This window comes from Telopea speciosissima, chromosome 7 (assembly GCF_018873765.1).
Source record: "Telopea speciosissima isolate NSW1024214 ecotype Mountain lineage chromosome 7, Tspe_v1, whole genome shotgun sequence".
Taxonomy (NCBI): domain Eukaryota; kingdom Viridiplantae; phylum Streptophyta; class Magnoliopsida; order Proteales; family Proteaceae; genus Telopea; species Telopea speciosissima.
The window spans coordinates 39604093-39622344 of record NC_057922.1 but is presented as its reverse complement, the minus strand read 5'-3'; the positions used below and the strand labels follow the sequence as shown (position 1 = coordinate 39622344).

At 40.0% G+C, this 18252-nt stretch overlaps 1 protein-coding gene across 1 annotated transcript; it reads left to right on the top strand.

Moving 5' to 3' along the window:
* The first annotated feature begins 6667 nt into the window (after nucleotides 1-6667).
* Nucleotides 6668-7201, top strand: LOC122668549. The gene has a single exon (XM_043865096.1). It carries the CDS (start codon nucleotides 6668-6670, stop codon nucleotides 7199-7201), a length of 534 nt encoding a protein of 177 aa, XP_043721031.1.
* Nucleotides 7202-18252: the final 11051 nt, after the last annotated feature.

Here is an 18252-nt window from a genome sequence, read left to right as displayed (position 1 = left end):
GATGTGGATTTTCTTAAGATCGATTTCCCTAGCATCAGTGACGCTAGCAGAGACCTTAGTCTCTTTGAGATAGAGACTGATGAAAACATTTCACCTACTCTTGTCGAGGGTGAGGAATTAAACACTCATTAAGAGATCGCCAGAGAGGGTGAGAGTATTCATCAGTCCAGTGGGAGTGTGCTACTTAATGAAAGCGCACAACCCATAGGTTAAGAACCCTCTGTGAGTAAAAGCGTATGTGGACACGTTCCCCGCCATCATTTTGAGATTGAAGGGGATGCTATCCTCATCTGTCCTGAGGGACGAGGATGAGCCAGCCTCAATAAGTGAGGTGCTCTCTTCTCCAACTAAGGAAATGTAGTAAGCTGCTATGAAAGATGAGTTGAGTTTTATGAGTAAGAACCAAGTCTAGGAGTTAGTTGATCTTCCATTTGGGTGTAAGGGCATCGAGAACAAGTGGATCCTGAAGGTCAAGTGAAAGGCAGACGGATTAATTAACAAGTATAAGACACGTCTTGTGGCTAAGGGATATACCCAAAAGGAGGGTATAGACTATGATGAGACGTTCTCCCCTGTGGTGAGAATGGCCTCCATATGCCTCATTCTAGCCATTGTTGTAAAGTTGGATTTGGAATTCTACCAAATGGACGTTAAAACTTCTTTTCTTAATGGAGAACTGGACGAGGAGATTTTTATGGCTCAGCCTGTGGGCTTTGAGAAGAAGGGACATGAGTATAAAGTATGCCGTCTTAAACTTTCCATCTATGGCCTTAAGCAATCATCCATGCAGTAGTATATTAGATTTCACCATGCCATTACCACCGTGGATTTTGACATGATTGAAGAGGACCACTATGTGTATATTAAACGGTCAAAGGCAGGGTTTCTTATTCTATCCTTATATGTTGACAACATCTTGTTGGCTGGGAATGACATTGAAGTGATTATCGCCACTAAAGAGTGGTTATCCTCTACTTTTGAGATGAAGGACATGGGTGAGGCCAATTTTGTCTTGGGTGTAAAGATTGTGAGGGACCACGCTAGGAGACTTCTTAGTTTGTCTCAAGAGACTTACACAAAAAAAGTTATGGAGCGATTTCATATGAACAACTCAAAACCCATTGACACCCCAGTGGACAAGGCATGAATTTTGAGCCTAGACCAATGCCCTAAGAGTGATGAAGAGAGAAATCAAATATCTAAAATACCCTATGCAGTGGTAGTAGGCAGTCTGATGTATGCGATGATGTGCACATGTCCAGATATTTGCTTTGTCGTTGGCATGGTGAGCCGTTACCAATGTAACCCAGGGCCAGTTCATTAGCAGGTAATAAAGAGAATACTTTGATACCTACGTGGCACTACAAACCTCTCGCTCACCTTCAGTGGTTCAGACTTAAGACTGAGAGGCTATAGTGATACTGATTGGGCTAGTGATAGAGACGAGCGTAAGTCCACTTTGGGGTATGTGTTTATCATGGGAGGCGGGGTTGCCACTTGGAGTAGCAAGAAACAAACCTGCATCGCTCTATCCACTATGGAGTCGGAGTACGTCACATGTTTGGCAGCTGTACAGGAGGCCATTTGGCTCAGGAGGTTCTTGTAGAGACTTAGTGTTTCTACTCACTCAGATGACGCTATGCTTATACACTATGATAGCACGATAGCGCTTGCATTTGCGAAGGACCCCAAATTCCATGGTAGAGCCAAACACATTGACATACGGTATCACTACATTCGAGACATGGTAGCGCGAGGTGATGTTGTTTTGTAGCCTATCTCCACTGGCAATATGTTGGCTGATCCTTTGACGAAGCCCATTGCCAGAGATGTTTTCCTAGTTCACGTTAGGAACTTGGGACTCAGGCAGATTTGATATGTATTTTCTTTAGGAACACTTTATTTGTGATGGACATTTATCTGTATTTCTGTTACATTTATTAATGAGCATATATTTGTTTGAGTAATCTTGTGCGTATACATTCATTATTTGTAAAGATGTCACTAGGCATGGAATCGACCCACTCACATGGGTGATTCACCTCGGCGCTGGGGTATAGAGAGCGATATGAGCCCATGAGCATGTGTGCTCTAAGGAAATTTAATTAGAGCTAAGATGAGACCTTTACTTAGTCCAACTTGGAAGACACCACACTTCCAAGTAGCCTGCTAGAAGCTAGATGTAAGGTTCTAAGCAGAAACCATGAGGGTGACTGCGCTAGAGACTTAGGTTAGGCGCTTAGAGTAGCGACTAGACTAAGATCTATATGGCATTTATTTATTGCGAATATTAAACCTATGCCAAAAAATACGGGTTAATTTGAATTTTTATTGAAGGTCTGGAACCCGGGGTCAAAGCTACTAGTACACTGTGGTGCATTAAACCCGTGGTTGAACTTAATGAGGTAGCCCCGTTGGTGAGGACCTACATACTATTAAGAAGGCATACACCAACTCCTTGCAACTGTATAGCTCACCACCAAATGTATAGCTTAAGGAAGGTACCATCCCTTGATTTTAGGGCCCTACCCAAGTACATGATACATTTGGCCTATAAAATATTTAGGGATGGTTAATGTGTGAAGACATTAACAACGGGGTGATTCGGCACTATTTCAGTAAGAAAGAAAGAAGAATAAAAGAGAGGCCTAGGCTCCTAAACTTAGTTTGAGTGTGAGAAGCCAAGCTTGGAATTCTATCAAATTGCTCCCAAAATCTAAAGTAAAGAACCCAACCATAGGACCTAATCCTAGTTCTAGGTTAAACTAATGATGACCCTCATCACCTTGAATGTTTTAGATAAAGCATTTTTAGACCCAAACATCAATTTACATGATTGATTTGATGATGAGAACCCAATTCCATACATGCATGTTAAATCCCAACATAAATATCAAATTCTACTACTCTGCAGATTGACCTTCTCTTAGTTAAAATGATATAACTTCACCATACAAACTCCATTTATCTTGGTTCCAATTTTTTTAGAAACTAGACTCATAGGGATGCATTTTATTAGAAGAAACCATTACCTAGTTATGTCTCTAAGTTAGTTAAAAGTTCATTTCAAGTTGCTGTTAAAATCGAATCCTGCTGTTTTGACAGATTGACCTTTGTATAATAAAAATAACATAACTTCATAATCCAATCTTCATTTTCTTTTATTCCAATTTTGATAGAAACTAGATTTATAGAGCTTCTTCTTAAAAGGAACCATAATCCAATTATGCCTCTAAATGAAATGAAATTTTATTTCAATCCAAGCAAATTCTGCAAATAAAATCTCTGGGCGATTGACCCAAATGCCCAGTGCAAGGCCCAGATTTGCTGAAGCATGTGTTTTTCATTCCAAGACTTTGGGAACCAGTTCCTTGGTGTGTAACCACCTCATACATGTGCATTGGGATTTTAGGAACCATTCCCTATCTTTGGAACCATGTGGACCCCACCTAGGTAGCTAGAATGAGGGAGAATTAGCTTAAAAATGTATTTTAAGCTTGAGACAGCAGGGCCAAATAGGTCTTAGTGAAGGCTGGCCTATAAATAGGAGGGCCCAATCCTCTTATTTCATTTTATCTGCTGTTTCCAACATTAGAGAGAAGAGAAGAAGAAAAGAAAGAGAAGGAGAAGGAGAAATGAGAAGAAGAGGAAAGAAGAAGGGATTGTGAGATTGGGGCTTAGGATCGACTCCTCCACAACCTAGGTAATCAACCCTGAGCTCTATGCACCTCATACACCATGACTCGTATCTGTTCCATGTGCTTGCCCCAAAATCCATAAGCTATGCAGCCATACCTTGTATGCATGTTATGAATTCACCACCTAGAGTGCTAGGACAACCATGGATCATGCATGCATGCTTGGTTCCACAAGTTTTAATTCTTGTTTGTGTTAAATATAACCTGTTTATACCTAGTTTCAAATTCCAGCCATAATACTGGATAGTTAGGTAATGAAATGCATATATATGTGGTTAATAGAGTCTTAGAGACCTCTACCCTTGCATTCATGTTAAGTAGTTTGGTTTATAGCCTAAGTTAGCTACTGTAATGAGTAAATACAACCTATTTCAAGCTAATGGCATGGGTTAATGGTGTTTTACATTTGATTACAGTCAGACCTGACCATCTCTGTGATGTCAAAACCCAAACTAGCACCCATTTGGCCAACCCTAATTAGAACCCCATAATCCCCTTTCATTTATCTCATCTTGTGCATTACAACCCTCCAGGTGTTAGAAAAGGAAATCCAATGGGGCAATATTGGATTCCTCTAGCAATGTAGATCTTTCCCTATTGAGAAAGATTGGATGGGTAGATAATTGAGTCATCTTAGGAAACTCAATATATCACACCCATGTGAGATAGCCTTTTGGGAATTGTGTGAGACACAAATATATATATTATTTGTGGATGGAAAAATCACACACAATATACACAAGAACCCAAAAACGTTGAGCTCTCTCTCCCTCTCCAAAAACCGTTCTCTCCCTCTCTCTCTCTTCTTTGGTGTTTGATCCTAGAAGAAGCACAAGGTGGTGTATTCCTTGGTGGTGTGGAGGAGATATATAGCTTGACCGTGTGGGGAACGCAAAGCTTGCATGGTGCGTGGCATGATCAAGAAAGGGCTATCATCGATTGGAGGTCTTGCATCTGTGAGGCTTAGGTAATAATCGATCCCTACTTCATTCAATTATTTGAATGACTTCTCCATCGATATTGTGATCTTGTTTACGCTTCTGCTTGGATCGCACTTCTGATGCTTTCAGTGGTATCAGAGCCTCTTTATTGATGGGGTTGTTTTCAATTTATTTATTTTTCATTATTTATGTGATGCTCTTAAAATTTTATTCAGTTTTTATTTTTATTAAAAAAAAATAAATTTTGGGATGAGATGCATGCGACCAAGGGGCCGCAGGCTGGCTGCCTACGCGTGCCCCACCAGCTGCACGCACCCCACCCCATGCCGTGGCCATGCCCCCCTCTTCGTGCGCGCATGGCTGCCTGCCGCATGCGTGCGTGGGCAGCCTTGTGCTTTTGTGCACCTAGTTTTATGATTTTCTCTTTTGTTTAAAAAAAAAAAAAATTCTGTTTTACTTGTTGAAGGGAATTTCATTGGAGAAGATGGGTGGAGAGATTCCTCCCTTCACCCACCTTCCCCAATAGGCGTAATGGCTTATTATAATTTTATGGTCATTAATTTTATTTTAAGCATGTATGTGATGGCTCTGTGGGGGTATGTGTCATGACCATTATAGCATAAGTTGTTATGGTAATGGCTATGTGATGCACATGATCATAGTGACATTGGATTGTCATGGTAATGGTCATGTAATGCACATAACCATTATGACGTAAGTTATCATGGTAATAGTTGCATGATGGATGCATTGGATGCACATGATCATAATGACTTGGATTGTCATGGTAATGATGTTTTATGTGTTTTTTTAATAATTTTCACATAAAATATTAGAATATTATTTTTGAGTATCATATATGTAATGAGGACCATGGTTATGGGATTTAAAAATTACATGCATTAGATGTATGTGTGGGCTAGGCATGGCATGTAATTTTATATGTAATTTCCTTCTTATCCTCCAGGCAGTCCAATTTTGGTGGACTGGTTTCCTGTTATGTAATTTTATTTATTTGGAAAGGGTTATAATAATTTTTGAATTAGTTTAAAATTATTCATTGTAACCACTTGGAGACCGTGTTGGGATCGTGGATCTTGCCGGTTCGTTGGAGAGAAGAATGAAGGAAGGACTTGCTCACTTGAAGTGTCCAAGTTTATTACAGTTTTGAAATTTCCCTGTAATAGTTAGTTGCATATGCATTATCACACTATAATTGCCATGAGTGGGAGTGACATATGAGGCTGTGATTGCTCCCATCCATCTTTTAATCAAAGTGAGTTTATCTTGGATATGAACTCATATTGATTAAAGATGCTATCCCATAACCATTGGTGTTTATGTGTTTATAGTTTTCCTTGGATGGATGTGCTATTGTGTTTTTACATTGGATGTATGTTTGTGGTTTATATGCGTTCCCGCTATCTCTCATTTTAATACAAGTGTGATATGGGAGACCCTGGTTGGTGGGATTCTCATGGCCTCCCTTAGTTGATAAGTGTAGAAATTTTATCGATCTACCCTTATAGATGCTGATACGATAATATTTGGGTGAATTTGTGAAATTGTCTGCACTCATCTCACATATGATAGGTAGAGAATGTGGTCAGTGGTATATGTATTATGGTAATAGGCATTAACCCACAAACACCATAGTTCCCTCCAAAATTAAGGGTAAACACTTGACTTGAGTGTGTGTCAGCCGATAAGAATGGGCATGACACTCAGGTGGTCAAATCACATTGAAAGTCTAAGTGACAGATAGAATAATCCACCCAACCAAGATGCGAATGATGAACTCCGATAGGCTAAGTTAGGAGCATGAGGGTTGTTGGTTTCCAATTCATACCCTGTAAGCTAGAGGGAAGCTTAGGGTGTGATTGACCATTGATTGTTCTTACCCTAGTTATTTCAATGGTTATAGATCATGCTAATTATTAACTTTTGTACATCATGTAGATTTAAAAATATCAACCCAAATGAACTATGCTGCCCTCATTAAAGATCATATTTTGACTGGCCTAAACTATGGGGAGGAACATCAAGTTACTCCTGTCTGCAGAAGATCTAATGCCTGTCCTGGACGAAGAAGAGCTTGAATTCCAAAATGAGGAGAACCCTGAATCTAAGCTGGCCTATGAGTTGTTTCGACAGAAAAACTCTAAGGTAAAACTCCTCGTGTTGAGTTCTCTGAAAAAGACCATCGCTGATTCTTTCAAAGATCTGTACTTGACTAAGGACATGATAGAGGAGTTAAAGGAGATGTATGGGAGAGAAGAAAGGCATGCCCATCATCAGCTAGTGACACTCCTCCATAGCATGAAGATGGCTCAAGGTACTCCGGTTATTGACCATGTCATGAAAATGCGAAACTTGTTCCAAGAATCGGAGAACCTTGGGACATCCTTCAAGCTGAATTATAAGACGGATGTCATTTTTTACTCTTTGCCTCAGGAGATCTATGGATCGTTTATTGTTAATTATAATATGAATAAACTCTCCTTGGAACTCCCTGAGCTGGCCAACATGTTACAAGAAGTGGAAGCTGCATCCAAGAAGTAGAAAGTGGAGGTCTTGACTACAGAGGACAAGTCTTCTTCCTCAATGCCCAAGGGTAAGAAGAAGAAGAAGATGGCTGACAAGGGCAAAAACCCTAAGGTTGACAACAAGGGAATTTAGAAGCACAAGGGCAAGGGGACTTGTTTCTATTGTAAGAAGGACGGACATTGAAAGAAGGAATGTCATGCTTTCCTGGCTGCTCAGAAAAAGAAGTAGGAGAAACAGGAAGAAGGTATTTCTGAAACCTTGGTTCTTCATGAGTCTAATTTATCAGAGGAACCTACTAACACATGGTTGGTGGACTCGGGGTCCACCACCCATATTTGCAACTTGTTATAGGGGTTCAAGCTGACAAGAAGACTGAGTAAGGATGAAGTTCATTTGCGAATGGGTACGGGTGTTGAGGCTATTGTTGAGGTCGTTGGGGATTTTACTTTACTTTTTTATAGTAGTACTTTAGTTTTGAGAGATTGTTTTTATGTTCCTCATTTTAGGAGAAATATTATTTCTGTTAGTAGGCTTGTTAAGGATGGTTACACTTTCCTTTTTGGTAATAAGTTAAGTATTCGATTTAATAATTCTTTTATTGCTTCTGGCCTACTGGATAACGAATTATATCTCTTAAAACTGGTACTAGAGGTAAATGAGATCTCCAATAATTCTTTAAAAAGAAAATCAGCCCCAGATAATTCAACATATCTTTGGCACTTGAGGTTAGGTCATATTGGAGTAGAAAGGATAAACAAGTTGGTAAAGGATGGGCCTTTGGAATCATTGAAGGTAGAACCTTATCCAACCTGTGAGTCATGTCTATAAGGATAGATGACCAAGAAACCCTTCTCTAACAAGGGAAGAAGAGCCGAAGCTGTGTTAGAATTGATACACTCTGATGTGTGTGGACCCATCAACGTTCAGGCGAGGTATGGTTACGAATACTTCGTAACCTTCACTGATGACTACTCTCGCTATGGTTATATATACATGATGCACCACAAGTTGGAAACCTTTGACAAATTCAAGGAATTCCGAGCGAAGGTTGAAAAATAGTTGGGTAATAGCATCAAGTGCCTCCGATCTGATCGAGGAGGAGAGTATTTATCAGATGAGTTCAGGGACTATCTAAAAGAAGCTGGGATTATAACTCAGTTGACTGCCCCAGGAACACCTCAACATAACGGAGTTTTAGAAAGGAGGAACCGAACCTTATTGGACATGGTTCGGTCCATGTTGAGTTATTCAGAACTGTCATTGAGTTTTTAGGGTTTCGCACTGGAAACTACCATCTATATACTGAACAGGGTACCAACAAAGTTTGTGACCAAAACACCTTTTGAGTTGTGGTATCGGCGTAAGCCTAATCTTCAACATCTTAAGGTGTGGGGTTGCATAGCACATGTAAGGAAACTACAGACAGATAAGTTGGAATCCCGAACAGATAGATGGTATTTCTTGGGATACCCTAAAACTATAATAGGCTACTACTTCTATGACCCTGTTAATCAAAAAGTCATAGTTAGAAAGCATGCGACATTTCTTGTGGATGACTTGATCTCACTTAGATCAGATCTAGTGGTCAAGAAAGAAGTAACTGATGACCAAGTACCCTCTACGCCGACAAAAATTCCAGTTGACGTACCCACAGTTGAGCAACAGCCTCAAGAGCCTAGGAGGAGTGGGAGGTCTATCAGACCACCAACTCGTTTAAACCTTCTAATTGAGGAGGATCAAAAGGTGAAAGAATTCCACATGGTGTCTGATTGTTCAGACACAGATCCTTATACTTATGCTGAGGCTCTTAAGGATGTTGACTCGGTAAAATGGCAGGAAGCTATGCGCAGTAAAATAGATTCCATGGATTCTAACCATGTCTGGACTCTTGAAGATCTGCCACAAGGGGTAAAATCCATTGGCTATAAATGGATCTACAAGAGGAAGAGAGGTGTGGATGGAAAGGTGGAACGTTTCAACGCAGGACTGGTGGCGAAGGGATACACTCAGAAAGAGGGTATTGACTATGATGAAACCTTCACACCGGTAGCGATGATTAAATCCATTCGGATTCTATTATCGATTGCTGCATACCATAATTATGAGATATGGCAGATGGATGTACAGACCTCTTTCCTTAACAGTTATCTTGATGAGGTCATATACATGAATCAGCCAGAGGGTTTTGTCTCCCCAGGAGAGGAAAACAAGGTATGCAGGTTGTTAAGGTCCATTTATGGACTAAAACAAGCTTCCAGATCATGGAACATTCGTTTTGATCAAACTATCAAGGAATTTGAGTTTGAACAAAACATTGATGAACCATGTGTGTATAAGAAAATCTGTGGGGGTGCCGTCTGTTTTCTTATCCTATATGTGGATGATATACTATTCATGGGGAATGATGTAGAGTTACTTTCATCAGTAAAGATGTGGTTATCCAAAATATTTTCAATAAAAGATCTGGGTGAAGCTAGCTACATCCTAGGAATTAAGCTTGTGAGAGATCGCAAGAAGAGGATGTTGGGATTGTCATAATCCACCTACATTAACAAAGTGCTTGAGAGGTTCAACATGCAGGATTCGAAGAGAGGTAATGTGCCTCTTAGACATGGAATCGGTTTATCCAAGTCACAATGTCCTCAAACTCCTAAGAAAATTGAGACTATGAAGAGAGTTTCTTATGCTTCGGTAGTAGGAAGTCTGATGTATGCCATGTTGTGTACCAGGCCAGATATTTGTCATGCTGTAGGGATTGTGAGTTGATATCAATCCAATCCAGGACAAGAACATTGGACAGCTGTCAAGGGGATCCTCAAGTACCTGAGAAGGACCAAAGATTACTTCCTTGTATAAGGTTGTGATCAGTTGTCAATAGTTGGATATACAGATTCAGATTTCTAAATTGACAAGGATGACAGAAAGTCTACCTCTGGGATGGTTTTTATGATTGGTGGGGGTGCAGTGATTTGGAGGAGTGCCAAACAGAAGTCAATAGCTGATTTCACAATAGAAGCTGAGTACTTGGCAGCTAGTGAAGCAGCCAAGGAAGGTGTCTGGCTCAAGAAATTCTTGACAGACCTAGGGGTGGTGCCTGAGCTAGTGGAGCAACCCATACAATTGTTATGTGACAATAGGGGAGCTATAGCACAAGCGATGGAACCAAGAGCTCACTTGACTCGTGAGATTTCTCAACGTGGTGACGTAGCCATAGCTAAGGTTGACACTGCAGATAACTTATCTGACCCCATGACTAAGGCATTGCCTCTTAGTGTTTTTGAGAAACATGTTGGGAATATGGGGGTGAAGTCCATGGGTGGCTGGCACTGATGTATAAAAACTCCTTCTGTTTGAATTAATAAATTTTTGATTAGCATGATCAGTTGTTGAGCTCAGTTATTGTCCTTAGGTATTCATACCTAAAACTGTTCACCATTGGAGATGGGACTGGACATCCCAGCCGGCATGGTGGTCACATTGTGTGTGCTTAGGATGGTTATTTTTCCAAGACACAAATGTGAGTGTACATTTGGTGTGTACATTGGACTGGATCACTTGAGAATTTCATATGTGGTGTACTGTCAGTTTATAAAGAAAATGAGATTCTCTTAAGTAGTTCACGATTGGTCCCTTAACCTGAGGGGTCCTTATCGATGCATTCATATGCTGAGAGTTTTGGTGTATCAACAGTTGATGTCTCTCTTTGACTATATATCGGTGCACTAGATTCTCAGTGTCTGACTGTATTCGAAAGAGATGTCCAATATAGAACCCATAACCCATACGTTGGGAGTATGTTGAGGAGAGTATTCTATATAGGATTGGACCCAAATCCGGATCCGGTAGCATTTTTCATAATGTTTTTGAAATGTTTTTAGATATATATACAAAACATTATCTATTTCCTTGAACATTTTGTTTGAATTGGTTTTTCTCGGTCCAATCAAGGTAATTGAATCTTTCGATCGGTGTATCGGTTCATTGAGGATTGACAGTCTCACACACATGCCTTATATTGAACCATGCAACATTGTTTTGTGGGGGGATTGATGCGTGTCTTAACTACTTACCTTGGGCGTAGGTTAGTACATCTGCTTAGCATCTTCGATGTTACACTTCTTAGAAGCTGAGTGGAATCCCATTGTGATCCTACCCCTTTCCTGTCGGTTCCGTTCATCTACGCTGTAATGGTTGATCATGGTTTCCTTTTCATGATCCTCTTGTAAGATTGGATCTTACAGTAGGATGGAGGAGGCTGTTAGAAAATGAAAGCCAATGGGGGAATATTGGATATTCCACCCAATATTGGATTCCTCTAGCAATGCAGCTCTTTCCTAATTGAGAAAGATTGGATGGGTAGATAATTGAGTCATATTTGGAAACTCAAGATATCACACCCATGTGAGATAGCTTTTTTGGATTGTGTGAGACATAAATATATATTATTTGTGGATGGCAAAATCACATGGGATATACACAAGAACCCAAAAAACGTTGAGCTCTCTCTCCCTCTCCAAAAACCGTTCTCTCCCTTTCTCTCTTCTTTGGTGTTTGATCCTAGAAGAAATCAAGGTGGTATGTTCCTTAGTGTGTAGAGGAGATATACAGCATAATCGTGTGGGAACACAAAGCTTGCATGGTGCGTGGAACGATCGAGAAAGGGCTATCATCGATTGGAGGTCTTGCATCTGTGAGGCTTAGGTAATAATCGATCTCTGCTTCGTTCTATTTTGAATGACTTCTCCATCGATATTGTGATCTTGTTTATGCTTTCGCTTGGATTGCACTTTTGATGCTAACAGTGGTATCAGAACCCAAACCAGCACCCATTTGGGCAACCTTGATTAGAACCCCATAATCCCCTTTCATTTATCTCATCTTGTACATTACAACCCTCCAGGACCCATCCTTGATCGATTTGGGGCCAACCCAGTAGCCAAAACCAGATTTGGAGCCTGGAATCCCGTGTCCTATAAGCACTGGGTGATGCACTGGGTGATTGGCCCACACGTCCAGTGAAGGGCCCAATGGCTGATTTGTGACCAAACTTAATCCAAACATTATGGGACTTCACCCACAGCCCCAAAATAGTATTTATAGCATAAAAACCATCATGAACCCCTATACCAACCACCCTTGCTATCATCCACACTTTGGGTGCACAAGTGGGCCCCATAGAGCGAGGTACACACACCCAGACTGAGCCAAACATGAGCTGAAACCTTTGGCCCTATTTTGCATGCTTGGTGGGGCTGTGATTAAGTTGATCTTTCCCTAAAATTTACTAGAACATGGGTGATGCATTAGGAGTTTGACCCAAAGGCCCAGTGCAAGTCCCAGAGATCTGTAACTTGTTGGTTGTATACCCGAGACTGAATCCAAGCTAACCCAGACCAATCCTAGGACCACAATGAGATGTGATTCATATTTGATGTATTTTAATTATCCAATTAATTTAGGTTATAACCTTGAGTACGAGACACAGTGTCAGACACCAGTTGGGACCGAACCGATAGAAGAGCAAGCAGGAGCACTACAAGGTGAGTAGAATTACACCATGAGTGTAGGTGTAACATGACTAATGGGTCATGACAACAACAACAACAATATTTACTATCTCTAATTACTTTAAATTGCTCTATATTCTTATTCAGATTCTGAATCTTATCTGATGGACATTGGATATGGATGATAATGCTTATATGTTAAATTGTTAGATTAGATGAAGTAGCCAGCCTGGAAATGAGACCTGTGGTAACCCGTAGAATGGGATACAGTTGACACCACCCGACTTATATTATGTCATATAGAATGCATCTGGTTAGGATATCATCACCTATACTACGAACCCTTGCCAACAGGAGTTTAGGTGTTGGATACCACAAAAGTGTGAGGCTAATGTCTCGAGGAGGCATTGCTCGGTTAGTTGACCCATCATGATCATTAGGACATGGTGGTAGCACAGAAATGTGTGAGACCAATGTCTCAAGAAGACATTGCTTGATCGGTAGGCCCACTAGTCAATAGGGCTGGTGGTAGCATAGTGGTAACCTAGAGGGCTGGTCAGGCTGACCTTGGTGACTGATGCGGGAGCTGATCGATCCTCTCTAACAACTCAATAGGTGTTTCGCAGGAAGGGGTTAAAAGCCTACACTAAGGGTTGAGGATGTCCTGCTAAAGGTTGGGGAATTTATCTTTCCTGTGGATTTTATTGTCTTAGATACCCAACCTACTGCCAACTTTAAGGACCAAATCCCAATTATCTTAGGCAGACCATTCCTTGCTACCAGTAATGCTTTAATCAATTGCAAGAATGGTCTCATGAAATTATCTTTTGGCAATACATCTGTGGACTTCAATGTGTTTAGGTTGGGCAGGCAACCTGATATGGATGAAGAGGTACATGTACTTCAGGGATTCCCCGATGAGGTTGAGACTTTCTTTGAGATTGATTTTGATTCAGGATTTCAGGACTGTACAAAGGAATTGGAAGGTGTTGATGAAACCACCTTCTCTGAGGTTTGGAACATCCAACCACCATTGGAGCCCCTTGGACCCCTATCCACCTCCATTCCTAAACCTTCCAATATTGATCAATTCCTAAACCCAGATAATTGTCATTCTGAGGATTGTTTTGTCCCGTATGTTGATTAGTACAAACCTCCTAGGTTTGATGATTTTATTGAGGAGGACAATGTTAGTCATGATGCTCTTCAAGCATATTATCGTGATCCTTATTTGGAAAACCAAGTTATGCAAATGGTGGATAGTTTTATTGCTAGAATTAATTTGAGTAAACCCCCCATTTTTTATGATTATCTTGATGAGGTTACTGATATTCATGATCCTTTTGATGCTTACTGCGATCCATTCCTGGTTGGTTTTTACGATAATGGCATGCATTTTGTATTGACCATGGGAGGGAATGGAAGGATTTATGGCTTGAATTTTAATGCTTTCATTTTCCACTGTCCCATGAGGGCAGATTTTCCAGTTGGGTATTTATCATTTGTGCTTAACTTCCATGTTATTTCTCGCTTTACTAAAATTCATGGACGAGTATTTTCTGGTTCTGAAGCTCTTTCTACATTTACTGGCCATGGATTGAGATTTTTGTTGCTGTCCCTAACACTTTTTGTAGAGCTTATGACTCTTCATGATCCTCTTTGTTGATTATATCTGGTAAGCCCCCCCCATCTCCTCCCTTAATCTTATTCTTTATTTTTTGCATGCATTGAGGACACTGCATGGATTACGTATGAGGGGGTGTGTTGGACTTAATTGGTGAATTTTGTGAATTTTGATTGTGGCGGTAGTTTTGGTTTTGTGCCTATGTTTCTTTGAGTGCGAAGCGAGAGAGAGAGGAAATTAGGTGCCCTAGCATGCGAAATAATAAAAAATTTCTATTCAAGGACGGTAATTGGTATATATCCAGTGAGAGGGACTGAGTTGGAAAATATGAGCACTATTTCATTAGATGGCTAGATTCATCTGTGTTTTATGGACCCTTTGATCATTTGGCTAGTAGTTGAGACCAATTTGTTTGTGGCAAGGCAAGGCATGAAAATGAAAGTGGAAAGAATGAAAAAGAAAAAAAAAGAAAGAAACAAGAAAGGAAAGTGGAATTCTTTGGGACTAGACAGGGCACTGTTGCCTCAGGAAGCAGGGTGACTTGTTTGAAATTTCTTAGAAGGAAACTCAAAAAAAACTCTTGCATCAATGTCTCAAAGTCTTTATAGATATATGCAAAAATCGAAGCTACCAAGTATTTGGGTGTCTAGTGTATGCTCCACCATGTCATTCAGAGAATAGTAGTGGAGTAGAAATAGAGTTTACTATTGAGAAAGAAAAGTGTCTTTTTGCCTTAATGCCTGAAAAGAAAGAATGGTAAAAAATACTCAAAGCCTAAGTCTTTGGTTCCATCGATGCTATGAGTGGTTTACTTGAAGGTGAGTAGTGTTCAAAAAATATGAGGAGATCCCTTAAATCTTGATGCATGCTTGTTACTTGAATCAATGTGGGGTGATAAAATTCAAGTGTGGGGGAATCTTTGGCTCCTTGATCTTTAGTTGAGCATTTTTAGAGCTTGTGTGCACTATCCTACTCATGCCATGATTAAAATTTTTAGCATTCTTTTTCTTATTGAATTTTGGGTGTACATTCACTGCAAACACCCACGAAACTAAACTCGTCCACTAAGGGTAACCTAGGGGTTCAAAGGCTTGTTGCACATGCTAAGTGCAACCGTGATTCCTACGAAAGTGAGTTAGGATTTTTACATTATAGATTAGTTTTTTATTTTTTATTTGAGGACAAGTAACATTCAAGTGTGGGGGAATCTGATGAGCATATTTATGTGTAAAATCTTGGGGCATAAAGCATGCATTTTACCACATTGGACAGAGTTACTTGGTGCTTTCTTGTGCTTTTTAGGTTTTTGGGCTATTTATTGCTATTTTGGACTATCGGAAGCTGCCTGTCAAAATTTATACGTAAAGCTGCCCAATGTTTTTGCATGGTTGTAAAGAGGACTAAATTTTGACCAAGATGGATGTGACGGACTACAAGTACGCATTCGTTTAGGCCTCCATGCAGTTCATTATTCTTTTTAGGCCAAGAAAGAATAAGGAGTCGAAAATGAACTAGAATGCAAGTCCATAGCCATTCTGCCACTTCCCAAGGATATTTTTGACATCAAGAAGGTACTTCTAATCAATGGTTGAGATCTACTGCAAGTACATGACCAATTCGGTAATTTTCTAATCTTGAAGAGAGAGAAGAGCTGCTACCCACATAGGGGGACCCACACTGCCACAAGATTCCATGATTTTTGAAGGCCCACATGCCCTCCACGATTTTTAGAGGGAGCATACAAGGATCCGCGATTTTTAGAGGACATGATGGGTATTGTATTATTTGTTGAGTGGAAGCCTAGTCATCACTCTCTCTCTCCTCCAACTTTCTAAGGGTACTTTTGGGATTTTACTTTGGATAGATTTCTTGGAAGAAGATTCTCTCATCCTTGGAAGGTTGAAAAGTTAAAGATACCTTGATCTCATTGCTTGGAGAAGACAGCTACAAAGATAAGGAAGCACAAGAATAGAATTAGAAAGTCACTTTTTGGAAAATAGAAGGTTTTTGTAGCTAAGATTTGTATCTCTCCCTCTTTCTATTTTTTCTCTTTTTTCTTGGGATTCAAGTAATGTAAAGGAGGAAGGAGAAGAGAATATTCTCTTATCATTGGGATTTTCTCTCCCACACTCTCTCCCGTCCACAGTTTTAGAAGGAGAGGAGCTCCCAAAACCGTGGAGCCCCTCTCCCTCTTTTTCCTTCTCCTCTCTTCCCTCTATAAATACCCCATGCCATTCTCTTGTAAACTTGTTCACTTACTTAGTAAAATTTCTCTCTTCTGCTTCTAAATTTTTGGCTTTCTAAGTTTCTAGTTTGATTTATGAGCTTAGTTTAATGGTTGTAGTAGGTTTAATTGAAGTTTTACTTTCAATTTATGTCTTCAATTTGGTTGTAATATTTTACTTCTAGTTTAGTTTTAAAGCTTTCTAGTCTAAGTTCCTAAGTTTGTGAGAAGACTTGGAGATTTAGAAGAGGAATTCATGCAAGGATTATTCAAGTGTTCAAGCTTCATCAATTCCATTCATGTAAGCCTAATTAATTCATGCACTTTCAACTTTGGTAGAAGGGAGTATTAGTTCTTATTTTTAGTTTTATTTTCTTCTTCTTCTTAACCTCTTAATTCTTCTAGTTTCTAATTTCTTGTTCTTACTCTCTACCTCTTTCTTCTTCTATTAGTTTTATTTTGTTAGTATTCTCATCTCCTCTAATCCCTCCATTCTATTAGGAATTTTAATTCTCCATTATTTTGTTTTATTCTCATTCTCTACCTCCCTAATTCAATCATGCTCATAGGATTTTATTTTTTATTTACTATCATTATCATGCATTATGTTAGGATTTTAATTTAATTATTTTTGTTCTAATTTCAGATTTGGTAGCGCCATTTCAAGTGTGGTAGAAGCAAGTAATTTCAGTCTAGTTCAAGCACCTTCGGGTTTCAACTCTCTAATCTCTTAATCTCATTCTTCCTTTGTTTTTTTTTTATGTGGTTGTGGTGTGTGGCTGCAATTTATTCCTTCGAATCCATGTTAGTATTGATAGGTTAGATGCTTGTGTGTTAGGACGCCAATTCAATTCTCTAGATGCTTGTGAGTTAGGATGTGTTAATTTAAATATCATTAGTTTAGTTCAACACTTTAATTTGGTTCACTTTGCATTGCTTTAAAGTAAATAAAACAGAGTGGTGTACATCTCCTTGAGTTTGACCCGTAGCTACAATTGATCCGTACGCTTACGGTTAATTATTTCTTGCAAACAAGCGGAGTGGGACTCATACTGGCCAGCCCAAAGGGTTTCGCATCCAATACGCATTAAGGTTCAAATTCTCAGCCTCCAACAACGAGGCCGAGTATGAGGCCCTACTGGCTAGACTCTGGGTCGCCCGAGCCATAGGTATCACTCGAATGAAAGTAAGAAGTAACTACCTGCTTGTGGTCAATCAAGTTAACGGCGAGTATGAGGCGAAAGATGAGCTGATGATAGCATACCTCGACCAAGCCCGAGATATAGTTGCCAAATTCGAGCTCTTCGAGATTACCCGAGTACCGCAAGAAGTGAACCCAGCAGCCGACTCATTGTCGAGGCTCACTGAATCTGAGTTCTTGAGCTTGCCAAACTCGGTCTACATTGAAGTCCTATATGAGCCATCACTACAAGAAAAGGAGGTTCACCATATTGAAGAGGGTCCAAGCTGGATGGACCCAATCATCAACAATTTGGAGAATATCCAACTCCCAGATGATCGCGATGAGGCGAGAAGTGTCAAGATCCGAGTAGCCATGTACACTAAGATCGACGGAGTATTATACAAAAGAGCCGTCTCAGCACCCTTACTCAAGTGCCTTGGGCCCAAAGGAGCCGAGTATGCACTAGTGGAAGTACATGAAGGGATATGTAGGAGTCATATGGGAGGAAGAGAGCTCGCGTACAAGATA